The sequence below is a fragment of the Suricata suricatta genome, chromosome 17 (assembly GCF_006229205.1).
Source record: "Suricata suricatta isolate VVHF042 chromosome 17, meerkat_22Aug2017_6uvM2_HiC, whole genome shotgun sequence".
Taxonomy (NCBI): domain Eukaryota; kingdom Metazoa; phylum Chordata; class Mammalia; order Carnivora; family Herpestidae; genus Suricata; species Suricata suricatta.
Window position 1 is genome coordinate 53,639,745 of NC_043716.1, and position 26,234 is coordinate 53,665,978.

At 59.4% G+C, this 26,234-nt stretch overlaps 3 protein-coding genes across 13 annotated transcripts; 2 read left to right on the forward strand and 1 right to left on the reverse strand.

The window, feature by feature from the left end:
• The first annotated feature begins 6 nt into the window (after positions 1–6).
• GALR2 (galanin receptor 2) lies at positions 7–2,652 on the forward strand. The gene is made up of 2 exons (XM_029928636.1): positions 7–475; positions 1,798–2,652. Exons 1-2 carry the CDS (start codon positions 108–110, stop codon positions 2,594–2,596), a joined length of 1,167 nt encoding a protein of 388 aa, XP_029784496.1. The 5' UTR covers positions 7–107; the 3' UTR covers positions 2,597–2,652.
• A 1,241-nt stretch (positions 2,653–3,893) lies between these two features.
• On the forward strand, positions 3,894–7,311 carry ZACN (zinc activated ion channel). Its single transcript, XM_029927417.1, has 9 exons — positions 3,894–4,005; positions 4,090–4,211; positions 4,369–4,413; positions 4,550–4,656; positions 4,877–5,046; positions 5,732–5,856; positions 5,996–6,206; positions 6,308–6,472; positions 6,944–7,311. Exons 1-9 carry the CDS (start codon positions 3,894–3,896, stop codon positions 7,129–7,131), a joined length of 1,245 nt encoding a protein of 414 aa, XP_029783277.1. The 3' UTR covers positions 7,132–7,311.
• A 679-nt stretch (positions 7,312–7,990) lies between these two features.
• EXOC7 (exocyst complex component 7) lies at positions 7,991–24,175 on the reverse strand. Of its 11 annotated transcripts, XM_029927405.1 has the most exons (22): positions 24,060–24,175; positions 23,803–23,868; positions 22,449–22,633; positions 22,153–22,258; positions 20,159–20,381; positions 17,992–18,159; positions 17,808–17,861; positions 15,529–15,621; positions 14,559–14,627; positions 13,456–13,601; positions 13,033–13,185; positions 12,687–12,785; positions 12,328–12,390; positions 12,010–12,076; positions 11,292–11,330; positions 10,574–10,639; positions 10,243–10,363; positions 9,911–10,006; positions 8,908–8,971; positions 8,664–8,705; positions 8,428–8,561; positions 7,991–8,168 (listed from the first exon to the last, which is right to left on the reverse strand). In XM_029927405.1, exons 1-22 carry the CDS (start codon positions 24,117–24,119, stop codon positions 8,066–8,068), a joined length of 2,217 nt encoding a protein of 738 aa, XP_029783265.1. In that variant the 5' UTR covers positions 24,120–24,175; the 3' UTR covers positions 7,991–8,065. The 11 variants fall into 11 exon arrangements, with proteins under 11 accessions (XP_029783265.1, XP_029783267.1, XP_029783268.1 ...); XM_029927407.1 differs by lacking the exon at positions 17,808–17,861; XM_029927408.1 differs by lacking the exon at positions 14,559–14,627.
• Between the last annotated feature and the right edge of the window lie 2,059 nt (positions 24,176–26,234).

Below are 26,234 nucleotides of genomic sequence, written 5' to 3' on the forward strand. Positions count from 1 at the left end.
TCCGGAGACTCGGCGGGGCGCTGCGGCGGCTGGAGCCGCGGGAGCTGCGCGCTCGCCAGAACGCAGACGGCGGCAGGAGCCCTGGCGGCCTCGGGGTCGGGGACGCCATGAATGGCTCGGGCGGCCCGCGGGCCGAGGACGCCGGTGAGGCGAATGGCAGGGACAGCTGGCAGCCCGAGGCGGTTATCGTGCCCCTGCTGTTCGTGCTCATCTTCTTGGTGGGCACCGTGGGCAACGCGCTGGTGCTGGCCGTGCTGCTGCGCGGCGGCCAGGCGGTCAGCACCACCAATCTGTTCATCCTCAACCTGGGCGTGGCCGACCTGTGTTTCATCGTGTGCTGCGTGCCCTTCCAGGCCACCATCTACACCCTGGACGGCTGGGTGTTCGGCTGGCTGCTCTGCAAGGCGGTGCACTTTCTCATCTTCCTCACCATGTACGCCAGCAGCTTCACGCTGGCCGCTGTCTCCCTGGACAGGTGAGCGAGCGCCGTGGCGGCTCCGGGGGGTGGGGGGCAGACCCCCGGGTGGGAGCTGGAGAAGGGAGGGGGCCTCGAGGGTCAAGCAGGGGCCCATGGAAAGTAGACAAGGACACTAAGAAGGCGCAGGAACCAGAAGACAGTGAAAAGACAAACGACACAGAGAAGGCAAAAGAAGAGTAAGAATGGGGAACCCCAGTGTCCCTCCGTTAGGTGCGTCCTCTCTGCTTCATGCTGGAGATCTCAGGTCTCCAGCGCCACCGGCGCCTGACAGCCGAGCGTTTTCTGGCACGGAGCGTTTTCTGGCACAGAGCACTTTCCCGTGCTTCTGTCTCTTTGGAGCTCAGTGCCCCTGTGAAGTTGGAATGGGAGAGATTACCATGCCCATTTTACAGATGAGATCGAGTTCAGCAGTAACTCGATCAGAGTGCCCCATCCAGTAATCGTGTGCATGGAACCAATGGGTCTGTTTCCTGCCATCAAACTCAGACGCCTCCACCTCGCTAGCCTCGAATCCACGGTTTGCTCAGCGCAGTCCACTGTGGTCCGGACTGCGGAATTGGAGTCCTTCACAAGGGCCCAGGCCAAAGTTCAAGCAGGCACACCCGAGGGTCCTTAGACACCCTCCCACCACACACACACAGACATACTTCCAGGCTCAGGGTCAAAGGCAGAGAGCAGAGGGTGCCATAGGGTCTCCATCCTCTCCACCGGACACCTGGATGGTTCCTGGGGAGGGAGCCTGGATCGGACTCCACGATTTCCCCAGGTCACTGTCCCCGCACGTCCTCCCCACCGCCCCTGGACAGGCAGCGCGTTGAGGCCACCTCAACTCATATATACCTCCCACTTCCACCGAGCGCAGAGTATGGGTTCCGGTTCCGAGAGCCCTGGTGGGACCCACAGAGCGTCAGCTTCTCTAAGGAATTCCCTCGAGGTGCCTCGCGGTGTCACCAGGCTGTCCACTAGAGCCCCAAGGTGCCTGGGTCCTACCTCTCCCAGCACAGGCACTGGTGGGTAATCACAGCCCCTCGGAACCCCAAAGTCGGTTCAACCATGGGGCGCCCTCGCCGGTGGAGTCTGTGGTTATAGTCCTGGGAGAGCAGACGAGTGACCGACTCCTCACCTTTCCTGCTCCCGGTCCTGCCCCGCATCTGCATCTCGGCCCAGCTCAGTGTCTGGGATGCTTCCTCCGGCTGTGTGCGGTGCCACCGTGCGCTAGGGACCTTCTTTGAGGGTGAGGGGTTCAAGGTTTAAAGATCCGGCCCTGCCCCCCGCGAATTCAGCTGTCCACCCCTCTCTCTTCCCGGCCTGACCCACAGGTATCTGGCCATCCGCTACCCGCTGCACTCCCGTGAGCTGCGCACGCCTCGCAACGCGCTGGCTGCCATCGGGCTCATCTGGGGGCTGTCGCTGCTCTTCTCCGGGCCCTACCTGAGTTACTACCGCCAGTCGAAGTTGGCCAACCTGACCGTGTGCCACCCGGCGTGGAGCGCGCCTCGTCGCCGCGCCATGGACCTCTGCACCTTTGTCTTCAGCTACCTGCTTCCCGTGCTGGTGCTCGGCCTGACCTACGCGCGCACCCTGCGCTACCTGTGGCGCACGGTTGACCCGGTGGCCGCCGGTTCGAGCGGCCAGCGCGCCAAGCGCAAGGTGACGCGCATGATCATCATTGTGGCCGCGCTCTTCTGCCTCTGTTGGATGCCCCACCACGCGCTTATCCTCTGCGTGTGGTTCGGCCGCTTCCCGCTTACGCCTGCCACCTACGCGCTGCGCATCCTCTCACACCTGGTCTCCTATGCCAACTCCTGTGTCAACCCCATCGTCTACGCGCTGGTCTCCAAGCACTTCCGCAAGGGCTTCCGCAAGATCTGCGCAGGTCTGCTGCGCCGGGCCCCACGGAGAGCGTCGGGCCGCGTGTGCATCGCCGCGCGCGGCACCCGCCGCAGCAGCGTCCTGGAGCGCGAATCCACCGACCTGACGCACGTGAGCGAGGCTGCCGGGCCCTCCGCCCCTGTGCTGGCACCTCTCAGCAGTCCGCCGGCCTTGAGCCGGGTACCCGGCCCTCCCTGGCGGGACCAAAATGCCCCCTACGGCATCCCGACAGTGAATGCGACCTGAGGGCACTTAGCGAGTGTGCTTTGGTGTTAAAAGGATTGGCGTCAGAGGTGGGGATGGGGAGCAGTCGGGGGAGGGAATTTCCTCTGTTAATAAAATATGCACACCTTTTCACATGCAACCACCTGCTGTGTCCCCGCTTATCTTATGGTTTTGAGGCTCCCGAGTAGAAAGCCTCTGGGACTTCCCGGGGAGCTGTGGTTGAATGGGTGCAAGGTGCTTTAATGAGCCACCGGGAAAGACAGTGGCAAAGGCACCAAAGGCAGCCGAGTTAAAAATCAGCATGGAAATCCCTAACTGAAGCCTCGAGGCACAGGGCAACCAAGGTTCTCTGCAGGTAGCCGACCAGTGGCGCCAAGTATATATAGATCCGGGAACCCGCAGCCACCAACGCGTGCGACAAAGGCAGGCAGAGTGTTTAAGCCCTCACGGTTAAGTCGGTCGATGAGCGGGTGCAGACACTGTGTCCCTAGTAACGTTCCTGAGCAGGTCCCTTCCTGCTCCCAGCTCTCTGGGGCCCCTTCCCAGTGTCCGCAGACTGATCAGGGCCCACCCACTCTCAGCCTTGGGGCTTCCTTCTCTCTGGGGTCAGGTCTCCAGCAGCTAGGTATTTCCTCTGGGCCAGGGAAGCCGCCCTTCACCTGGGGCACCCAGGAGCAGTTCTAAGGCCCTGCTGGGCTGGGGCAGGCTGACCACCGCGTGCTGCAGCAGGAATGCCACAGGGCTTTGCTCAGGATGTAACCTCTACCCGCCCAGGGTTTGCCCCACTCTTGGAGTTCTTGAGTCTTTCGAGGCTTTTCTACATGAAATCAGGTCAGTGTTTGAGGAGAGGCAGGAAAACTGTCAAGGCTGTGCGTATCATGGTGTTGAGGGCACTTTGGCAAGGGCTTGAATACTTAACCGGGCAGGCTCCCGCTTGCAAAAAGGCAGGGAGACCCATGGAAGTATCTGCCCAGATGGAAAGGACCAGGTCGGGGAGGGGGAAGGTGGGAGGGGGATCTGTGCTTGCCCAGTCCGCTTGGCCATCTTTGAATGGGGCAACTGACTACAGGTGGTGGAAATGGAGCATGGCAGGGAAGCCTAGGCAGGTGCAGGAGGGGTGGGGCTGGGTCCTGGCTTTGTCTTCAGGTGTTTGCGGAACCTCGGTTGGGGGGCGGGAGGGGGCTGACGCCAAGGCCCCGGGGACCTTGCGCAGAGCAGCTGCCTGCCTGACTTGCCCAGTTCCCCAGCAAAGCAGCGGATATAGAGGCTGCAGTTTAAATACTGCTGCTCCATGCATCCTTCCACGTTGCCACTGAAGATGGCCCTGCAGCTCCTGCTCCGTTTGGCCTTCCTCAGGCTCACCGCCACCGCCACCGCCACCGCCGGGCCCACGGTCCAGGAGCGGGGCTTTCGGACGCTGCCAGCAGCTGGTAGGTGGAGAGAATAAAGTGATTAAGCTTTGGGATCTGGACCCCAGGGCACCCACCCTAATGACCTCCACCTCCGTTCTTCAGCCTGGCCATCCCACTTCGACCTCAACTGGCTCCCGGTTCAGGAAACCATCCAGATCCCAAACAACGGGAGCGCGCCCCTGCTCGTGGATGTGCAGGTGTTTGTGTCCAATGTGTTTAACGTGGTATGTGTGAATGGAGGCCATGGAGAGAGCAGGGCACAGGTGCCGAGCTGGGGATGGGACAGGACTCAGCCCCCAGCAAGTGGTGGGGTCTCTTGCCTTCTTTTGTCACACAGCGCCCAACCCTGGGTGTCCCACTGTCCCCTCCCCCCTTCCTCAGGACATCCTGCGGTACACAGTGTCCTCCATGCTGCTGCTCCGGCTGGTGAGTGCCCAGAGGCTGGGATGGCGGGATGGGAAAACCTTCTTCGTCCAGCTCAGGAGTACCAGCCTTCAGCAAACTGCCAAGGGGCTGTGTATATACGGGAGGGGGAGACTTAGTGGCTTCTTTGTGTCCCCAGTCCTGGCTGGATACTCGCCTGGCCTGGAACTCGGGTGTGTACCCGCGGCGTGCAGTCACACTGCCCTGGGACTCACTCTGGACTCCGGGCCTCACCATCCAGGAGGCGTAAGTGAGGTGGGAGTTCTTGTGCCAGGGAGCCCTCCTTAGTGATACCCCCCTCCTGGCGGCCCTGCCAGACCACAGATGTGCCTCCCTGCCCCGTGTCCCCCTCACCCTTCCGGAACCCAGATGGCAGCGGAGGGCAGCTGGGCTATGCTGGGGTCTCCACATCCCCCTTCTGCGAAGGGGCTGAGCCTGCGGCTATGGTGTCTCCCCCTGCCAACAGGCTCTGGGTGGACTGGCAGGATCAGAGCCCGCGGGCCCAAGTGGACCCCGACGGCCACGTTGAGCTGTATTTGGCCCTCACCACCGAGACCAACTGTGATTTTGAGCTCCTCCACTTCCCCAGGGACCAGAGCGACTGCAACCTCAGCTTCTACGCTTTCAGCAACACTGGTGCTGACGGGACAGTTGCTGGGGGGAGGGGCAGGGGAGAGGGGAGCCTCTGGCCTCCAGCAGACACCAACACAGGGGCAGCTGGCCTGTGCTCACACCAGTTCCCAAATGGCAGCCCACCTCCCAGCTCTCCCCTGTGCTGGGCTGCAGCCCCCTTTAGTCTCCCCTCAGCTGCCCCAAGGCAACTGCCCTCAGTTGGGCCAGGGCCAAACCACAGTGTCCGGGCCACTCTTATCAAGCCCAGAGCCCTGGGTTGCTGCGGCCTTACTCCTGGAAGCATTCTGAAGGCGTAGCCACCCAGTAAATATGCCACAGGCCCAAGGGTGACATCCAGCTTGGCCCAGAAACCCCACCTCCAGCTTGCCCCCCAATACTAGAAGCTGCTGTCCCGCGAGGCTAACTGTGCAGGCATGAGATGAGGTACCGGCGGATGAGTCCGTAACCACTCCCCTCTCCAAGAAGCGGTGCCAAGTGCATTTATTTTTACAACGAAAATTCATCTCCACATCTCAGAAGGCCCCTCCCCAGCTGGAGAGAACGGGAGGCGTTGCACGGCCCCTGCTGCCCCCAGCCCCCTTCAACCCCGGACTCCAGCTGGTCCCTGCCCCTCACTCCCAAGAGGGATTCAGAGGGGGGCAGGGGTACCTCTTTCCTACGTGGCCATTCTCACCCTCGCCCCTTCCAGCGCTGGAGCTGGAGTTCCGGGCGCACGCGGTGAACGAGATCGTGAGCGTCAAGAGGGAGTATGTCATTCGGGATCTGAAAACCCAAGTCCCAGTCCAGCAGCTGGTGCCCTGCTTCCAGGTGACGGTGAGTCAGGACGGGGCGGACAGAGGGCTGATGGGGGCGTCACGTGCGCGGTCAGAGGCCATGGTGTCACCGTGCAACGGTCCAGTCCCCTGGGCATCCCCCCACCCCCCGCCAAAAGCCCCGACTTGCTTCCTTCCAGCTGCGCCTGCAGAACACAGCACTGAAGGCCATCATAGCGCTGCTGGTGCCCGGGGAGGCGCTGCTGCTGGCAGACGTGTGCGGGGGGCTGCTGCCCCTCCGGGCCGCCGAGCGCATTGCCTACAAGGTGACCCTGCTGCTGGGCTACCTGGTCTTCCACTCCTCCCTGGTGCAGGCCCTGCCCAGCTCCTCCTCCTGCAACCCGCTGCTCAGTGAGTCCCACGCCCCTCCCCTGGCCCTCAGCCGTGCAGCTCCCTGGGCAGGAGAGGTGCAGGTCTGGCCTTGACCCCCACCCCCGCCCCCCTGCCCCCAGTTTACTACTTCACTGTGCTGCTGCTGCTGCTCATCGTCAGCACCATGGAGACTGTGCTGCTGGCTGCGCTGCTGGCCCGGGGCAACCTACGGGCCAAGGGCGGCCCCAGCCCAGCCCTGAGAGGGGAGCGGCAAGATCACAGGGACTCAGAGCCGAATCCTGAAGGTGGGCAGGAGCCCCTTCCTGGACCCGGGGTAGTGGGAGGAGTCAGGCTAGGAGCAGGTGTGGCAGGGCGGAGCCGCCAGGCCCCACACCTAGGGCTGAGGCTGGTCCTTTTGGCTATTTATAGGCTCCGTGCATTCACTCTGGTGGCTCCACGGTCCCTGGGCTCCACTGTGTCCTTGAAAGACGGGTCGGGAGCAGGGAGCCAGGTTAGCTTCTGGAAGGGCCCAGATGACTTCGAACTCCCGGAGATAACCCTATGCCCACCGGAGCCTCTCTATGAGGGTGTTTCTTCAGCTCAAGATGGCTTGGGATGGGCCAGAGCCAAATATTCATTAGTTGTAAATCTAAGGAAGGGACAGACACAGGCTGACAGCCGCCCAGGGTTCACTCTTCTGCTCTGGGCCAGCATGTTGGGTGAGCCCCGAAAAACACCTCCTTTTCCGGCATCTCTTCCCCTGACCCCCTGACCAGGTGCTCCCAGAGCGAAGGGGTCCGGAAGGAGCCTGGCCGAGGCTGCCGACCACGTCTTCTTCCTGGTGTATGTGGTGGGGGTAGTGTGTAGCCAGTTCATCTTCACTGGACTCTGGATGTGGGCGACGTGCAAGTCTGACCCAGCCCCTGGCAAGGCCGTACCCCACGGCGGGCAGCCCAGGCTGTGACAGCGCAGGGTCCGGGGCTGCCACCCAGGGGAAGGGCCGTGATAGGGCGTCTGGGGAAAGGAGGAGGTCAGCTCTTCTCTGCAGCCCGGAGGCTCCCAGGCCACCCTGAGTTCTCCCTTCTGACAGCATGTAAGCCGAGCGTGAAATAAACCCGTCACCCACGTGACGTGTCCACGTGCATCTCCAACATCTGTCTTCATTGAGCCGGCTATTTGTTCCCGTCCTATGCGGTGGGGCTGACGCACACAACCTGTACTCTGCTCCTGGCCCCCAGGAGGCGGGCCGGAGTCAGCCCACAGAGCCTCTCAGAACCCTTCTGCAGTGGAGCCCAGACACCACGGAGAGAGGGCACCCCCACTCCCGCCACGTGGGGGATGCCTGGGAGGCGTAATGCCCCGGCTTGTGGACCACGGGTGATGGCAAATACGCTTTCCGCACTGACCCAGCGAGGGTCTTGCTTGTCTTTTCTCCACGCCCTCTGGCTGCGCTGTGGCCTGCCCCCCGGGGCCCCACCGACATTTCTGAGCTAAAGAGAGCATTCTCCCCTCACCAGCTCTGAACTGGGGCAGCAGTGGGCCGTTCACCCTCCTGCCCTTGTACACGAGGCAGCTGTGGGCACAGGCGTTTGTCTTTCTTCTTTGGCCTTCCCTGTCTGGAAGCCAGCGTGTGGCCCAGGCAGGCTCAGGGTCACGAAACCGACGGCGTGAGGGAACCCCAGTGTTCTGGAAAAGTGGTGGTCTGGGGGGGCTCCAGGAAGAAATGCAAAACCAGGACTTGAGGGCTCAGGGACAGGGCGCCGGGCTGGGGAAGGGGTCGAGGAAGGCCCCTGTCCCCAAGGATGTCACACTCACCAGGCCCAAAGGCAAGCTAACACTGGTTTATCTGTCCCACAACACGGCTGAGCTGGCGGGACCGGGCAGCGACGGCAGCGAGCTCAGGCAGAGGTGTCAAAGAGGCGGTCGATCATGTCGCCCACCTGCTCCACGCGGTACTTGATGTACTTCTCGGGGTTCTTAGTGAAGGGCACGCTGCCGTACCTGGCCAGGCACTGAGGTCAGGGGCGGGCTCACAACCCCCACAGCCCCTCCCCCACCAGCTCCATCTCAACCTAAGGCGCTCCTGACAGGGTGCCCCTGAGGGACGTCCCTGTCTGGCCCCCCAGCAAAGCCCAGGGCACTGGCTCTGCCACCCACACCCACCGGCCCCTCTGTGTTTTCTTGAACAAGAGCAGAGCAGAGACCCAGTCAGGGGAAGGAAGGGGCGCAAGGCTGGGAAGGCGGAGCCTGGAGGGCCCACCTGTGCAGAAAGGCCCCGTAGGTCTCCCTGACGATGTTTTTCTGAGCTTGGCGAATCTTGTCTCTCTGCTCCGTGTCAGGAATAGCCCAGGCTTTCTGGATCTTGCACAGTTCTTCAAGGCCGTCATTGAAGCCCTGGCCACCAAAAAGGTGGAAACAGAAGCGACCCAAACACTCTGGGTCCGTGTCCCCGCAACAGCAGCAGGAGGCAGTGGAGGGGAGAGGACCCCAGCTCACCTTGAACCGCTCCTTGATCATCTGCCGCTCCTTGTCCCTCAGCTGGGGGGGGCGGGGCGAGAGGGGATAGAGAAAGTGTCCCTCAGAGCAGAGCCGCCATGCCACTGGCTCCTTCCCGACACCTGAGCCCGGCCCTTTCTCCTGCTGCCTGTCCCAGCGGGATGCTTGTCCATTTTTTCCCCCAGAGACGTGACAAGTATCACATCTGCTGGACAGCCCTTCCCAGCCCAGGCCTTCCACCCACCTTGACTCCTGGTTGGAATACAGGTAGATTCTTTTCAGCGATGTAGTCAGTCACCTTTAACCAGCTGCCAGGAGGGGAGAGAAGCAGAAGGTGGAGAAGGGACAGCCTCAGCTTGCTGCTCCCCCCCAGGGGCTGGTTCAGTGTGTATGTGTGTAATGTTTATTCATTTTTTAAAGAAACAGAGAGAGCATGAGTGGGGGAGGGGTAGAGAGGAGGGAGACAGAATCTGAAGCAGGTTCCAGGCAGGTTCCGGGTTCTGAGCTGTCAGCAGAGGACAGACATGGGGCTTGAACCCACGAACCGCGAGATCACGACCGGAGCCGAAATCGGATGCTTAACTGACTGAGCCCCCCAGGCGCCTCTCGTTTGTTTTGCTCTTTAAATCCCTTGATCATCTGAGCAAGGGGGAGGTCAGCAATCAATTGGGGTCACAACTCAGCAGAACACAAGTGAGATTCTTCCTCGGACACAGAAAATGTTCACGCTGCTTGCTTTTACGAACAAGAAACTAAACTCCAAAGGCTGAACAGAGACAACTAGCTCTGCTTCACGTCCATTCCGTGGAGCATGAAGGTGGAGAAGCGGATGAGGAAGAAAGGAGGGCGCAGAGGGCAAAGGAAGGAAGGAGACCACTCACGGGAAGAAACACGCAAAAGGAGCCCTGAAAACCCAAGAGGACCCAGGAGGAGGGGCACAAGGGGTACTGCAGACCCAGGCTCCGCAAGTTCAAGCGCTCTTGCAAGCTTGCTCTTTGCTTGGCCACACGTCCCCACACCTCCCATGGCGGCCTTTCAATTCTTCCTGACCTGTAGCCCAGGCAAGCCCACTCTCCGGGGAGGCTGGCCATAGCCCGAGGACACAGGTGGTGGCAGGGGAGGCGGCTTCCCCCTCCACACAAGCAGAGGACTGGGACTGGGGCCCCTGGGGACCCCATTACTGACCCCACTCCGCCTGAAGCTCTGATAGGAAGAAGAGGTGAGGGGAGGGCGTGGCGGGGGCCCACCTGCGCTGGTAGGTCTGGATCTGCTGCTCAATGTGTTCCCGGTAAGAGCGCTCAGCAGTCTTCTGGGTCACGGCCACCAGCTGGATCAGCTCGGACCTGGGGCAGGAGCAGGGAGAGAGCAGAGGAGGACCAAGTTGGCTCTCGGGGCCCAAAGGTGGCCGGCCTCCGCAGCAGCGCCAGCGGGGCCTGCCTTACGCCAGGACCTGGGGCCACAAGGGGTAAAGCGCTGCCTCCCAGCCTGGCCACGCAGAGGGCACGGGCGGCCAGGGGAGGGTGGGCGGGGCGGGGGGGCTCGCAGGGAGAGCTGCCCACCGGCGCCTGCAGCCACTCACTTCTCCAGGGCCTTCAGGATGTAGTTGTAGTTGTTGTGCAGGAAGATGGCGCTCAGAGCCGGGTCCTCATACACCTTGGACTTGCTCAGCAAGTTCAGCTGCAGATTGCCCAGGACTTTACCTGCACAGGGAAGGACGTGGCTACATCCACCACGGCAGTCTGACCGAAATGACCCAATCCCTGGCGCGCCAACCGGCTCCTACCCCTCGTCCTTGTCCCTCCAACTCCGGACTCCACGGGCGTCAGGAGCCCTCTGCCCGGCCCCGCCCCTCAGCCCCTAAACCAGAGGCTCGGTCACAGTCCCCAAGGCCCCGGCTAGACGGCACTCACAGATATATGTGCTCAGCAGGCGCCTGCTGAACTCGGAGTTGTAGCTGGTGGCTGAAGAACTAGTCTCTGCAAGAGGGAACGTCAGTTACCGCCACGGGGGCGGCAGCCAGGACCCTTCCCCCAGCCCCAGGAGCCGCCGTGGGGACCCCGGGACGGGCCCTGTGCCTTCCTCGGGTAGACTGGACGCGGAGGTGCTCAGAGGGCAGAGCTGGGTGTCCGCGGGAGCCCTCCCTCAGCCCCTCTGCGGTGACGGGGCGGCCTGGCTAACGCTGGCCGGTGACCAGCAGAAAGGCCGGCAGGACAGGAGCGGGACACCCTGTGCCCCCCAGCCCCGACTCATGCTGGGTGCTGTCTACAAAGCCAACCTATCGCATCTGTGGGCTCCCCACGGCCTCTGCCCCTTCTCCCCCACTTCCCACAATCCCCCTCTACTGGGCCCCCTCTGAACAAGCAGGAGGCCAAGAGGGAGAGGGCACACAGGGAGGGAGGGGGCACACAGGTGCTGGGCCATCCTGGAGGGGCCACTCAGGGTGCTGCCTGAATAAGCTCAGGGACAGAAAGTGGCTCTGTGGGGAGCTGAGACCATTGGGAGCGCCCCGAAGACACCCATGTCCCCTCTGATCCCTGCTCCCCATTAGGTCCTGCGTCTGTCCAGGGACCTCTGTCCTCCGTGGGGCTACACCAGGGTAGGATAGGGCTGCAGAGCCCTGCTGCTTACCTCGGGGGTCTAAAGGAATATTGTATGTGTCCCCAAGAACTACGGAGTGAAAGGCAGTGCACTCAGAGGGGGAGGGGGAGAGACAAAGAAGGGAGAAAGACGTAAAGTGCAAACACAGGTTAGAAACAGTGTCCCCAAGTCGAGCAGACCCCTCCCCAACAGCTGGAACACAGACAGCAGGACGCACCCAGGCCGGACCCCTGAGGGCAAGGGAGCACGCAGCGAAGCGGGGGTCTGGAGAACCGCAGGACAGGGGCTGCTCCTGGCTCCTTGCCCCCAAAATGGGGGGGTCGGGAGGGGGAAGGCCTGGGGGCTCCAACAGGTTGGGTTGGGTATGGGTGCTCAGAAATGCCAACCTCCCCAGTGCCAGGGCCACAGTCAGCGGGAAGACACCAGGCCGGCCCTGAGACGCCAGCCCATGGAACGGTCAGCTGTGTGGGCCTAATTGGGAGGACAGGTGAACACAAGAGCAGGTGGAGAAGCGTGGAAAGAGGGGTGAGGCAGGCGGGGCATCTCCAACCAGGGGGTGCCACTCTCCAGAGCCAGGAGGGCAGAAGGAGCGAGAAGGAAGAGACGCTGGGTCAGGAAAGGCACAGTCAAACCCCACTCCGCGGGGCTGGAGGAAATCTCTTCCGGAGGTGGCCGGGAACCCCATGTTTCCAGACAGAGGAAGGAGTGGGGTATGGGGTAGGAGGCCCCACTGGGAGGTACCAAGTACCTTGGGAGGCCAGCATGGCACCGGCCGTCTCCTGGAAGTCTAGGAGCTGTTGTAGGAAGAGGATGGCCTGTGTGGGGAGGAAGAAGGTCAAGGGCAGGACCCAAAGGTCAGATCACCTTCCAAATGCACCCCCTCTGACCATTCGAGGGCAAGTGCAGGGCCAGGGGTCTGCCCAGTGGGTAGGGTGGTTGCAAGCCTCCTGCCCTGAATGGTCTACTGTGGATGCCAAGTACTCTGCTATCCATCCTGCCGCCGATGCGCGGCTCCCGGCCAGCCCGGGCCCCCCTCCCTCCCCAAGCGACCTGGGGCAGCACGTACGTTGCTTGTGAGCTCGTGCACGGTGCCATCCTTGGGCATGTTGTATTCTTTGTCTGGGTCATTCTGTGGAAAAAAACAGCCCAACTTCCAGAACCTTCTCCCAAGGCCTGGGGCCCCACCCTGGGCCCCAAGAAGCTGGCTCTTGGTGCCACCTCGTGGCAGACAGGTGTCAGGGCACCCCTTAGGCACAAAGGCGAGCAAGACAGGACAGGACAAGTGGGGCAGAAGCCTCACCCCTCAGGGGCCCAGGAGCCCGCTGGGAAAGAAAGGGAGGCCAGTGGGTACTGACACTAAGCAGGCCCCTGGTGGTCCTGCCCACAGGCTCTAGGGAGGAGGTGGCAGCGGAGGGCAGAGAGCACCTTGATGTTGTCGGCAAAGTCCTCCAGCGCCTTGGCTCCGACGGTCTCCATGGAGGTGATGAGGCCAGGCAGCTTGTTCTTGGTGCTGGCAGCAGTTCCCTAAGGACCAAACATAGCAGTGGAGCCCAGCTCCTTGCCGGCTGCTTCCCTGGCCCTCACCCCAGGGCCTCCCCTCTTGTCCGGTCACCCCGGGAGTGTCCCCACGTGCCCAGGGTCCCGCCAAAGCTCTTCCACTCACCCTGGGAGCAGAGGTGTGAGGGCCGGAGAAGGCGGCTCCCTCGGGAGCCCGCGCCAGGCAGCAGTCCTCCTCCTCCCCGTGTCCCCAGGGGGCTTCCGACCCACATACCTGGAGCACCTGGTCAAACTCCGGCTTGGTCTGCTTGAGGTGCCGCAGGATGGGGAAGACGGTGAGCACGGCGGAGAAGTCGTGCCGGATGATGGCCTTCCGGGCAGCGGACACGATGTTCTCGCCCTCCAGCATCAGCCCATCCAGCGCATCCTGAGAGAGTGGGGCAAGGGTACAGCTCACAGCGGGGCAGAGAGGGGTCAGCTGGCTCCCAGGGATGGTACGGGCTCCTGGAGGGGTGTGGGGGAAGCCAGCGTGCCCCGCAGATGCAGACGGCAATGGGGAGGCGACCCCCAGACGCGCTGGTGGCTGTGGATGAAGGCTACGGACCACAGGGGTGGCCCAGACTCAACCCTCTACATGACAGCTTTTGCTGGGGCGTCGGGTCAGGCCCCAGGAGTGGGGGGTGGGGGTAGGGAGGACCTGGATCAGGGAGTCAAAGGTCTTTTTCTGATGGTGCTCGGGGATGACGTCCATCAGGAGCTGGTACTCGCTCTGGGCCAGCTTGACGAAGGCGCTGACGCAGTGAATGTAGGCATCGGTCTCCACGTCCAGCGTGTCGTCTCTCCCTGGGGGGATGGCAGTGCCCCTGAGCAGCTGGCCTGGGGGGCAGCCTCTCTCCCTGCTGGGGGGTGGGGCATGGGTCTCCCCAGCTCCTGGCCTGTAGCCCAGGCCGGCAGCACACGGGGAGGAGGTGGACTGTCCTGGCAGAAAGCTGAGTGGGCTCTGGTGGGCCTGACTTGGAGGGAAATGAACGGGGCTAGATCCAGCCTTTGCCCCGTGGTTTTGCTTTCAGCTCTGCCACATAGTATTGATCTCCCAGAGCACCGGGTGCTGCAGGTGGGAGAGGGAGACGGATAAGGGGACAAAGAGGCAAGAGCCCTAAATCAGCTTCCTGGCTAAGGTATACCTGACCCCAGGCCCGAGGATGGTACTAGAAAGGCAGCCAACGTGGGTGGGCACTGCTGCTTGCCTGTCTCAGAAAATGCTGGGCCACTGAAGGCAGTTATCAGCCCAGTCAGACCTTCTGGAATGTCTAGGAAGACGGTGGGCTAAGGGCTATGAGGCGAGCCGGCATAGGGCAACCTCTGAGAAAAGATGGTGTGAGTCCCGGAAAGGGAGGGCTCCCTGCCGGTCAGCTGCCCCCGGAGAAGCCCCGGCCCCGTTCTCAGAGGCCGAGGGCAGGGGCACCTGCAGGCAACCTGGTCCTATCAGCAAAGGAACGGGCTCCGGGTCAGAGCTTTGGAACCGTTGTTGGAGTCAGATGTCAGGGCTCGCCGCCCTGCAGGGAGCCACCTTCCAAGTAGCAGCAACGTGTCCCCTTGGCCCAGGCCCCAAGAGCCAGGCATGCACTCCCATCTGGAGAGAGGCAAGGAGACCGAGTACCCAGAAGAGAGACTTGAGAGAGAGAGAGAGAGAGAGAGAGAGAGAGAGAGAGAGAGGGGCAGACAGGCCCGCTCATCCTCAGAGCGGAGCCCTCCGGGGCGCGGCCTCGGCTGCCCTCGGGCTGGGCTGCGTGTACTCACCAGCCAGCGGCCCGTGCTTGTCGTTCAGGGCCTCCGACAGGTGCTTAACTCGGAAATCATGCTCGTGACCTAGCGAGATGGCGGCCGCACAGACGCGAGCAGCGTTTATCCGGGGGGCCGGTGGGCTGGCCCTCGGGGCCAGGGAGGAAGCCCTCCATCTCCCGGGTGGGGTGTGAGACGGGGTGCAGGGGAAGGGGCACCAGAGTGGGCTCTGAGCCCCTCCTCTGCCTGGGACCACCTTGGGAACAGCCGTTTCAAGCCTGACTTGCAATGTCCCAGACCGTCCTGGAGAGCTGCTTCTCCAAGCCCAAGGCCGGAGGAAGCCTGCGGGACCACCCAGCTCTGAAGGGCTCTGCAGACCGCTGCAGAGGGGCTGAGGCTTGGCCCCAGGGGGCTTCCTGACCTCTCCGTATCTGGGGAGAGACTCAGCGGAGAAATGTCCCGGCTGGGTGAATGGGACAGGCTTCTTTTGTTTCCCAGGGTTATTCATTCAAAGGAGGATCAGGTCCACCAGGAGAGGGCTGCCCTTCCTCCGACAGGGGGCACCGAGGGACAGGGCCTGTAGGCTGCCCAAGCCCCCTGTGGCCCACACTCCCCTCGCTAAGGCCGGGGGAGGTAGGGGTGGCCCGGAGGCCTAGGCCAGCTTGGGTCTGCCACCGCTGGTCTGAGCGTGAAAGGGCTGCCCCTGACAAAGAACTTCCCCTGAGTTCAATAGGAGACAAGGACAGAGACAGGGAGGGGTGGGAGTAGGAAGCCTCGGGGAGGGCAGAGCTGCCCGGCCAGACAGGACCAGGCCGAGACATGCCCCTGGGCCAGCTGGAACCAGTGGCACCAGGGACGCGCTGTTCCCACCCCCGCTTCCCTCTCAGGGACTCTCCCGCGGCCCTCCTGGGGGCTCGGGGGCTCTGCCCTGCCGCGAGTGGACACATGGTGGAGGAGGAGGGAACAGGAGAGAACACAGGGTGATTACCTTCCAGAGGAATGAGGTTAGAGCCCCCCTTTTTCCCATCTAGACCATGCTGGGAATACTGTTTCAGAAGGTTCTGAGCCTTACGGATCGTCCCTGTCACCAGAGCCACACAGAGAGGAGATAAGAGGACCTAGGAAATGAGTGAGAGAAAACAGCAGCAGCCCTCCACCTGCCCCCCCAGCCCCACACCCGGCCCCCCCCAGCAGTGAGCATGCCCACATGCCCCCTCTCCAGGGGGCTCCTTCCCAGGACCACCGGGGATGCTGCAGATGGGTGGGAAGGAATGGCCGTGGGTCGCTCCCCACACGGGGCTCCTGATTCTGCCACTGACCCTCACGGTGCAGGATTGGGTTCTCTTTAGAAAGTGCAGCGGGTGAAGGAAAGATGGGCAGAGATCCACGGGGGGAAGCCAAAACTAAAAAATACTACTGAGTGGCATTTAAGTCACAATAGACCAGGGCTCAGGACTGAGGAGCTGGTGCTGAGGCTCCCACACCCAGAGGGCGCAGCCAGGCCAGCAGAGCCCAGGGACTCCTGGAGGCCAGCAGGCCCGAGGCCCAGCCTGAAAGCCCAGACAGAGTCCCCCAACCGGGCATGCTCAGTGTTGGGACGTGGCCAAAGGGAGGTCGACAGAAAACAGAACCCGGGAGTCGGTGAGACAGCACTGAGGTTCCTGGGAGAGCAAAGCCCAAGACGAAAGGCTTGGAGACCCTGAGGCAGCCTGGCCCCGTGCACCAAAGCCACCTGAACCCCCAAAGCAACGGGAAAAAGACTCAGAAGCTGGGGTTGGGGGAGGGTGGTTAACAAGCCACCACACAGAGCCACAGGGAGGGCAGTAGAAAGGGTGCATGCTCTCAGCATGGGGGAAAAAAACAACAGTTAGTATCACAAGTGAAAACAACGGCAACAAAATTGCAGCCTCCGGGGTCAGCCACCTCTACGGGAATGAGACGTTCCAGGGCAGAAAACGCGGGCACATGAAATAGCGTTGAAAATGGTCGAGGACAGCTGCCTCGTTAATGGAAGGCCCTGGGAGGGAGGACGAGCAGGTAAGTCTGGTCCACCTTCCCTGGAGACCCCTGGGTCTCCCACCCCCAGCCGTGTGTTGGAACACAGTGAGACAGCTGGGGTTCTGGCAGCAGCCCCCCCACCCAAGCTGGGGGAGAAGGGGCAAGGTCTGGAGTGGCTCCTTCCTTTCTGTTTGTACCACATCACCGTTAGCTACTAATGAGCAGGTTCGGGGCCCCAGCTCAGCATCTGTGTCCCTGTGCTCTCCCCATTCAGCAAGCGGTCCTGCTAATGAGCGAACCAGATTCCTGCCCCACAGCCGCCCAGGAGCAGATGGGCTTGCAGACGGGCCTCGAGGAGCCTGACGCTGCCATGGGTGTGGACGGGGGACAAGCACTCGGCCAGCCGCCAAACCCATCAGGCTCCCAATTACCACAGAGACGCTGAGGTTGGTGTGAAATTACTGACCGGCCCAGGCCTCCCTGGGCCTCTCCTCTGAGCCAGGAACTGATGGCCCAGGGGCCCAATTTCTAGTTTCCAACATCGGTCCTGACCCACTGGCTGCTGCTGAGTCTGGAAACGCCACACACCAACCATAGGGACCCTCATGCCAGAGCTTGCTCCTGGGGCCCGTAAGCCAAGGACGGATTAGGCCTACTGTGAGCCCCGGCATGGCCAGTGCAGACTGGGTCTGGGGGACGCCCCCCCGAAGGGAGCCTGTCAGAGAAGAGACAGGAAAGAGAGCACAGACTGGCCAAGGCCGCTGCCAGACTTGCAAAGTCACGGGGATGGGTCGAATGTGTGCAGGCAGGCGCAGCCCGCCAGGCCGGCTTAGCACAGTCTCTGTTAGGTGACCCCCGGGACAGCCACCCGGGAGGGGAGAAGGCCGCGCACTTCCTGCTGGGGCCACCAGGCCCAGCTTCCCCAGCCCTCTGCTCGCCTGGGCCCCCGAGGGCAGCCTCCACTCTGTCATCTCTCTAAACCCTAATCGGAGGCCAGAGTAGAAGTAGGTGCCCTCTAGGGGCGTGGGCAGGTCGGGACGGAACGCCCTACACACAGCCTGCTGTCACGAGAGGGGGGTCCCCCAGGCCCCACTGGGCACACGCCTGCCGCGGCTTGGCAGTGTGGGCTAAGGTAGAAGAGGCCCCTGGTTTCAGGAGCTTTCTCTCCCTGGTGCTGCCCACGGTGACCCCTCACCCCGCGGTAGCCTAGCCTCTCTTTCAGCTGAGAGCAGCTTGCCAAGCCGAGGCTGACACACGGGGACATCCCACCTGGAGCGCGGGGGCTTGCTGGGTGCGTAGACACCTGCTTTCTGTCCTGGGTACCTACAGTCGGGGGTCACCGTGAGGACTGGCTCTGGAGGCACCAACGCTGCTAACCCCAGGGCGCCCCACAGCGAGGCAGGTCCCACGCAGCCTCCTGGCTGGAGCTGCACGGGCCGGGGGTGGGGCTCACCTGGCCTCTTGGTGGGCTTCTTGGTGGGCGTGTCTTTCCTCTTGTTGGGGATGGCAGGGGAGTAGGGAACCCCAGAGGAAGAGCTACTCTTCCGGAAGTGCTCCTTCAGGCCCTTGAGGGAGCGGTCGAGCTGGCTGGACCGAATCTGGTAGTAGACGTTCATGAAATCTGGGGAGAGACGGGGTGACAGTGCTGTGGCAGCTGGGGTCCCTGCGCCGCCATGGGACCCCCTCTCCCCCCACTGTTTCTGCCCACTAACCCGTTCACAGCATCTGCTGTGGCTCCCAGCACCCCCCACACCTGATCCCAAATCAGGCTGTCTTCAGAAAGGCAAAATATCCCTCAGTAAAACCGATAATTACGTTTCCAAGGTAAGTTTCTTTTAGATAAAAAACAGAAAACTGGGTGCCTGGGTGGCTCAGTCAGTTGAGCATCTGGCTTCGGCTCAGGTCATGATCTCATGGTTCGTGGGTTCGAGCCTCACATGGGGCTCTGTGCTGGCAGCTAGCTCAGAGCCTGGAGCCTGCTTCCGATTCTATGTCTCCCTCTCTCTCTCTGACCCTCCCCTGCTCACGTTGTCTCTCTCTTACTCTCTCTCAAAAATAAATAAAACATTAAAAAAGATAAAAAAAAAGAAAATTCTTTAAAAAAAATTAGAAAACTAACATCCAGGTTCACCTTGGGAAGGGGACAAAGGACATGAGCAATTTACAGGAGCCAAAGAGACAACAAACAGTGAAGGAAAAACATGCTTTTTCTTTAGCCGTTAATGAGGTGCAAGTTGAAAAAAAAAAAAAAGGACTGTGACAATGTGACAGTCCTCGATGAGACAAATAAAACTAACGGAGAAGAGCGAGCCACGGGACCGCGTGGGTCTGCCGACCGGCCCCGCCAACCTGGAGAGAGAGCGAGCTCCCAACGGCAGGTCACAGAGCTGTCTGGACACTTCTCTCCGATGGTTGCATCTTCGAGAAAACACCCAGGAACTCCCTACGTAAGAAAGGCAATCTGCACAGCTATGCTCACTGCCACACTGTCTCAGTACCAGGAAACTGGAAAATCCAAAAATGCGAAGGAGCAAGGAAACACGCCGTGGTACGCTTCGGGAGGTCCCCACCAAGGGGCCGCAGGGAGCCCCGATGGAAAAAATGGGCCAAGGCTCTGGCTGGAGGGTGCTGAGGGGCCTGGAGGCTGCTCACCGGCCTCCCTCTTCTCCCCAGGGAGCCCCTAAAAACGCCCTGCCGACGCCAAGGCCGCCCAGAGTGCAGCTTATGAGCCATGATGTGTCCACAAGGTCACGACCTGAAGCCCTGGGCCCTGTCACCACGCAGGGCGTGAAGGGAGGCGGGGATGACGGTAATGACGGCGCGCGTGCGTACACGCTAACAAGGACAAGGAGGGTTTGGGGGGCTCAAAAACCTTAAAACTGAATATTCATTGGAGTTTGTGTTTTCTAAAATTTTTGCCTGACTCAAGATTTTTTTTTTTAATTTGAAGACCGGCTAAAGAAAAGAAACGATGTTACCAGCACACTGTAGAATGTACGTAGCTGTTCAAAAGAACAAAGGCTTTCTGTACTATCTGACGTCTTTGTAACTGGGGGTGTCTGAGTGGCTCAGTCAGTTAAGTGCCCGACTTCGGCTCGGGTCATGATCTCACAGTTCGTGGGCTCGAGCCCCGCACTGGGCTCTGTACTGACAGCGTGGTGGAGCCTGCTTCAGATCCTGTCTCTCTCTCTCTCAAAAATTAATAAACATTGGGATGCCTGGGTGGCTCAACTGGTTGAGTGTCCAATTCTTGGTTTCGGCTCAGGTCATGATCTCACGGTTCATGAGTTTAAGCCCCGCATCAGGCTCTGTCCTCACTGACAGTGTGGACCCTGCTTGGGATTCTCTCCCTCTCTACACCTCTCTCTCTCTCCAGTAAATAAGTAAACTTAAAAAAAAAAATAAATAAATATTGAAGTCTTCATAATCAATCAAAAGAGAGGAAAGCCTGAATTTGGCTAGATTCACAATTTGATACACAAACTATAGATTTACTGCTCAGGCATTATTTCCCATTAAACTCCTTTTTATTAAAAAAGCAACAAAATCCAGATGGATTAAAGAAATAAAAGGGGGAAAAAAAGTCCCACTGTCTGGCCTCGCCACCTGGGCCCTCTCACCTTGGTTGCGGCCGAACTCCACCAGCCAGCGGGAGATGCGGACCACGTCCTGGAGCACCCCCTCCGGTAGGTGCTCCAGGGGCACCTCCTCCTGCACCTCCAGCTCGTCCTCGCCGCTGATCAGATCCAGGATGAGCACGGGCGAGACGACCTTACTGTGCCTGGTCATTAGGCTGCGGAACTCGGACTCCAGCGACTCCTTCCCCCGCTCAAACAGCAGCTTCTAGGGGGTGGCGGAAGGAAGGAAGGGAGAGGGTCGGAGGCTGCTTCGGCAATCGGCTGGCCCCTCCTCTGCCTTCACTTCCTGTAACCCTGAGAAGGAAGACCAGGAAGCCCTCCTTGCTTGTGTCTTTGCCTCGTGTTCCCTCAAGATGTACGGTCATTCGCAGGTGAAGCTCACGGTTTTACAAGACACAATTGCTTCACAAATATTGGCCGATTGTTCTCTCACTGAGCCGTTAATGTCTCCTCTTGTTAGAAAATGGTTTGCGGGGGCACTGGGTGGCTCAGTCGGTTAAGCCTCTGACTCTGAATCTCGGCTCAGGTCATGATCTCACAGGTTCATGTCAGTGCGGAGCCTGCTGGGGACTCTCCCTCCTCCTTCCTTCTCTGTCCCTCCCCTGCTCATGTGCTCTCTCTTAGAATAAATGAACATAAAAAAAGAAAGAAGAAAACGGTTTGCAAAAAGAAAAAATAGACAAGCTGAACAATGTCAAAGGAAAACCTTTTGTGCTACAAAGGAGACCATCAAAACAGTGAAAAAACAACCCACAGGATGAGAGAAAAGATTTGCAAATTATATATCTGATAAGGAACCGATATGCAGAACATCCAAGAGAACAGAAAACATGTGTCCACACAGAGTGTACTTGAGGGTTCACGGCAATGTTACTCCTAACAGCCAAAAAATAGTGAGTCCATCAACTGGCGAAGGGAGAACCAGAATGTGGTCCATCCACACAATTCGGTATTACCCAGGCATACCCGGGACTGAACACTGACACACAGCGCCATGTGCGTGAACCTTGAAAACATCGTGCTAAGTAAAAGAAGGTGGACACAAACGGTCACATTCTATACGATTCTATTCACGGGAGAAGCCCGGAACAGACAGATCTGGAAAAAGAGAGCACAGACCAGTGACTCACAGAGGCTGGGTGAACAGGGACAGGGGTGGAAGGGCATGGCTGCCTGTGGGTTCCGGGCTCCTGTTCGGGGTTCCAGGGACATGGTGCAACTCTGTGATTTATACCAAAACTAGCAAATCGCATACTTTAAGTGAGCAAACGTTAGGGCGTGTGAACTGTGTTTCAATAAAGATGTTTCAAAAACAGGAGAGGAGGGGAGCCTAAGTGGCTCACTTGAATGAATGTCCAACTCTTGATTTCGGTTCAGGTCATGATTCCAAGGTGATGGGATCGAGCCCTGCATTGGGCTCCCTGCTGAGCATGGAGCCTGCTTAAGATTCTCTCTCTCCCCCTCTCCTTCTGCCCTCCTCCCCAAATTGCATTCGCGCATCTCTCTCTACTAAAAAAACAATTATAAGAATAAAAAATAAATATTTATGTTTGATATGTAATGTATAGTTTAGCTGAATTATAAACATGTATATCTGGGGCGCCTGAGTGGCTCAGTCGGTTAGGCCTCTGACTCAGGTCACGATCTCACATTCGTGGGTTCCAGCCCCGCATCAGGCTCTGTGCTGATAAGCTCGGAACCTGAAGCCTGCTTCCAATTCTGTGTCTCCCTCTCTCTCTGTCCCTCCCCCTCTCAGGCTCTGTCTCTCTCTGTATCAAAAATCAATAAAACATTAAAAAAAAAATGTATATCTATAATTTCTGAGGCAGAGGTCTTAATGCCTACAGTATGCATACTGTATTACATATTACTATTTCTGCTCGATGTTCTCTTTTAAGCTGGTCCAGTGTCCCTCATGAGACCGGGACAGGGGCTGGTGTCCCCAGACCTCCCACATCAGCCCACGGGCCCCTCACCACTTTGTTGAGCTCTGGGCTGTCTGGGCTGTTGTCCTGGAAATACTCCACCGCCTTCTGAATCTTGGCCATGCTGCCCAGATACTCCTCCAGCCTGCCCGTGGGGCTGCGAAGGAGAGGAGGCGCATTGGCCCGGGCAGTGGAAGATGAAGGGGAAAGGCCATCCGAATAGTGTTTGGAAGAGAAGAGAACGCACCCAGGGAATTCTAGCCCCAAAGAGCCAAACCCTCCCTTCTAAAGCCTGGGGCCGCTGGCCCAGGAGGGGTTAGCCACGTGACCCTCCGGCCCGCGCTCACCCCTCCCTGATGATTTTCTCAGTGTCGCTGGCCACGTGGTAGTAGCTGATGACATGGTCCAGGCAGGACAGGGTCTTCTCAACATTCTCCTGCAGCCGCTGCAGGTTCTCTGTCTGCTTGTGCACAGGGATGATGGAGTTCTCCAGCTTCATCAGGCGGCTCTCAAAGGACGACAGGATAGACACCTGCGAGGACAGCCCAGCCTCAGGATTCAGGCTTGTCCCCGGACTGTGGCCACCCACCCAGGGGGTCGAGGGCATCTGCTGCCTTTTCTCTGGCTTTGTAGATAATAAAGTCCACGAGGGAAGGGAGAGGGTGTACTTGCTCGCCACTGTGCCCCCAGCACCTGCCGTGTGCACAGCACATAGGAGGGGGTCCAAAGAAACTGGATGAAGTTTGACTTGAAGGCAACCCAAGAATCAAGTGAACTCCTCAGGTAACCACCCCAGGATGGCTTCCCTTCCACCCTCCGAGGCCAAATCTCAACTTCACCTTCTCTCTGACGCTTTCCTAGACCGAACAGGAAATAGTTTCATACAGAGTAGTCTCAAATGCATTGCTAGTACCTTCAGAACCCTCTCTCTCTAAGGGTAAATCTCATTAAATAAGGACGAGGATTTTATGATTGTGTTACTAAACACATACCCAAGTTTATATCTCCTCAATTTGAGCTTTCCCGGTCTCTTCCTCAATTTGAGCTTTCCCGGTCTCTTCCAGAAACGAGGAAGAAAACTCATATTTGTTGAGGGTCTATTGTAGACCAGCTATGGTGCAAGGTTCATTCTCATGCATTGGCTCCTACGGCCTCAAAGCCACTTTGGGAGGCTGGCATTGTCTCCTAGTAGGCGAGTTAACTAGAGGTCAGAGTTACCTGTCAGGAGCTACACACAAATAAGGGGAGGGGCGAGGACCAGATCCCAGATCCGTCTGATTTCAAAGCTCCATCTAGCCCCAAAGCCCTCTGAGGTGAAGGCTGAGTTTACTGTGTCTCGGAATCCCAGGCTAACCTTGTCCTCTGATCATCACTTGAATTGAGGATGAGACAGGACCAGTACCCAGCCCACATAAGTCAGTCTTGCTAAAGAACTGCGGAAACGGGGAAGGAAGAATGGAGAGCTTGCACAGAAAGCCAAAAGTCTGCGCCAGCAGGGGCGACGGCATCCCCAGTGAAGGGGCGGAAAAGGGGAAGAGAGCTAGATAAGACATCCCACGCTGTTGCCAGAGAAATCTACACTTTACCCCCATCACCACCCAGGCTCCAACCCCTGGCCTTCTGTACCGGAACTGCCCGGAAGAGGGCTCTCCCCCAGGGTCCGGAGGCCTGTCTGCCCCTCCCACCTGAGGGGTTACTCACCATGTTCTTGGTGAGCTGGTCGCTCTTCTCCAGGCTGTCTCTGATGAAGGACAGCGTCTCCTCCTCCTGGAGGAGGCGGAGGGGAGGACATCATAAGAAGCCGCCGTTAAAGCAGACATCGCGTCCAACCTCGCGGCCTTGCCCCCAACCCTTTCTCCTCGCAGGGAGTGCTCCCTCCCAGCCGTCTCTTCCCTGAGTAGAAGCCTTGGCCCGGATCTCGGCCCCTTCCCTCACCCGCTTCCCAGCCCCAGCCTCACCTGCTTCAGCTTGTCCTCGATCTCCCGCCGCCGGGCGGACGCCTCCTGCGGGGGGATCATCGCTTCGGCCCACCAGCACTCACTCCTCGGCGCCTAGCCTCTACGAGCCCTCTCGGCTCCCGTCTGTGCCACACCCACTTCCGCCTTTGGTCCCTCCCCGGGGCGCGCTGGTGGTGCCATGTTGGGAGTGGCAGTCGGAACAGAGTTTGCGCCGCTGAGCGACGGGCCGGGGCAGGCGGCCATCTTAGGAGTGGCAAGCGCGGGTTGCCTGCCTTGCCAGAAAAGGTTCACAAGCGGCGCTGTGCCGCGCGGCCGGCAGGACGGTGACAGCTCATTTGCCGTCTTTCTGTGAATGCTGACCCTGTGGACAAAGGCAGCTGGGGAAGACCACAGATTTGTTTCCCTAGATCGCATTTTGTGTCCAGGCACCGATGTCGCATTCACACTGAGTGTGTCACACTGTAGGCCCCGAACGTGTGTCCATTAAATAAAAGAGGATGGGGCACCTGGGTGGCTCAGTCGGTTAAGCGTCTGACTTGGGCTCAGGTCATGATCTTACTGTCAGTGGGTTCAAGCCCCGCGTCGGGCGCTGTGCTGACAGCTTAGAGCCTGAAGCCTGCTTCGGATTCTGTCTCCCTCTCTCTCTCTGCCCCTCCCCCGCTCGCGCTCTGCCTCTGTCTCTCAAAATAAAATAAAGACATTACTAAAAAAAATTAATGAACCAGGGGCTTGTGTCGTGGTTTCTTCCTTCGGCCCTACATTATGCAAAACTTTGTGGACCGGGCCGCGTTTGCAAGACCCGTACTGGGGGCTAGGGACAGAGAGATTGCCCAGGGCCCCGGGGTGGCAGTCATAACCATAATCCTGGCTTGTGTGGGGCCAGCCAAATTCCCCGGGCCGGCGGAGTTCCCAGAGCCTCCGTCCGGGGTCCGGGGTTCAGGAGCTTGCGGTCCAAGGCCGACCCTACAGCACCAGTTTTGAAGAGAGCCCTGGTTTTATTTTGGGGGGGGGGGTGGGGCGGGGGGTGGAGAACCAGGCTGCTGGTGGAGAAGGGTCTTCTGCTAGGAGCTTACCTAAATCTGGAAAAGGTGCAAGGGGAAGCCTAAAGATCCCAAACCTGCCTGAGGGATTGGGGCCCAGCATTTTAACTATTATCAGTTAAGGAGAAATGGCCATTGTCCAGGTATTCAGAAACACGGGGACGTTTCTCACAGAGGCTTTGGGGCAATCAGAAAGGCTGGAAGTCTGGCAGCGCCCCTTCTCCAGAGTTCCAAAACATCCTAACTCCTCTGCCCAGAGCCTCCACTAACCACAGCTGCAGGAGCGCTGCATTCAAGGTCCCTGCAGAGCACGGGGACTCACAAGACTCAGCTCCTGCAAAACCTAATGTCATTCCTTCCTCTGTCCCTTCCCTGGCTACCCTGCCTCTGGCCCTAGTCCTGGGGAAGGCTGTGTGGTTTTCCTCAGTTCCTCTACAGACCCAGCATCCAGGGGATAGACATGTACTGTACAAGGCATGTACTGGTGGGTGAGAATATTTCAGGATACCAAGCCACAGCATTGCTGAGGTCACCCCAGGACCCACCACCTCAAAGAAGAGGAAGAGGTGGGACCAAGAGCCCAGAGAGGGATTGACAGCTCTTCCACTGGGGCAGGAGGACAGTCACAAATGTGGCATTGAACGAAATCGCCAAGAAGCACAGCCCCATCGCAAATAGGGCAGATAAAAAAGCAGATTCAGGGGCACCTGGGTGGCTCAGTCTGTTAAGCATCTGACTTCAGCTCAGGTCATGATCTCGCGGTTTGTGAGTTCAAGCCCCATATCAGGCTCTGTGCTGACAGCTCAGAGCCTGGAGCCTGCTTTGGATTCTGTATCTCCCTCTTTTTCTGCTCCTCCCCTGCTCATGCTCTCCCAAAAAATAAATAAATATTTAAAAAAATTTTTTTAAAAAGCAGATTCATTCTGGAAGGGCACCTGGGATGATTTCACTGAGGTCATCATGAACTAAGAACTAAGTAAAGGGGAAAATTTAAACAGGGAGGCGCCACAGTACAGAATGAAGGCCTGGACGGCTGTGGTGGAAAGGGCTCTGGGCTCCGCAGAGCAGCCCAGAGAGCCCCCTTCAGCACCATACCTCTCTGAACAGCTCCTAGCCCACGCAGATGCTCAAGAAA

What these genes read in the sequence shown, in the direction of transcription:
- GALR2 (XM_029928636.1), top strand. Translation starts at nt 108, where the DNA reads ATGAATGGCTCGGGCGGCCCGCGGGCCGAGGACGCCGGTGAGGCGAAT. An exon ending in GCCGCTGTCTCCCTGGACAG is followed by an intron (nt 476 to 1,797) that starts GTGAGCGAGCGC and finishes CCTGACCCACAG; the next exon opens with GTATCTGGCCATCCGCTACC.
- EXOC7 (XM_029927405.1), bottom strand. Translation starts at nt 24,119, where the DNA reads ATGATCCCCCCGCAGGAGGCGTCCGCCCGGCGGCGGGAGATCGAGGAC. An exon ending in AGCAAGCCCCCGCGCTCCAG is followed by an intron (nt 15,622 to 17,807) that starts GTGGGATGTCCC and finishes CTCTGGTGACAG; the next exon opens with GGACGATCCGTAAGGCTCAG. An exon ending in TATTCCAACCAGGAGTCAAG is followed by an intron (nt 8,706 to 8,907) that starts GTGGGTGGAAGG and finishes CGCCCCCCCCAG; the next exon opens with CTGAGGGACAAGGAGCGGCA.
- ZACN (XM_029927417.1), top strand. Translation starts at nt 3,894, where the DNA reads ATGGCCCTGCAGCTCCTGCTCCGTTTGGCCTTCCTCAGGCTCACCGCC. An exon ending in GGCCTCACCATCCAGGAGGC is followed by an intron (nt 4,657 to 4,876) that starts GTAAGTGAGGTG and finishes CCCTGCCAACAG; the next exon opens with GCTCTGGGTGGACTGGCAGG. An exon ending in CTCAGAGCCGAATCCTGAAG is followed by an intron (nt 6,473 to 6,943) that starts GTGGGCAGGAGC and finishes CCCCCTGACCAG; the next exon opens with GTGCTCCCAGAGCGAAGGGG.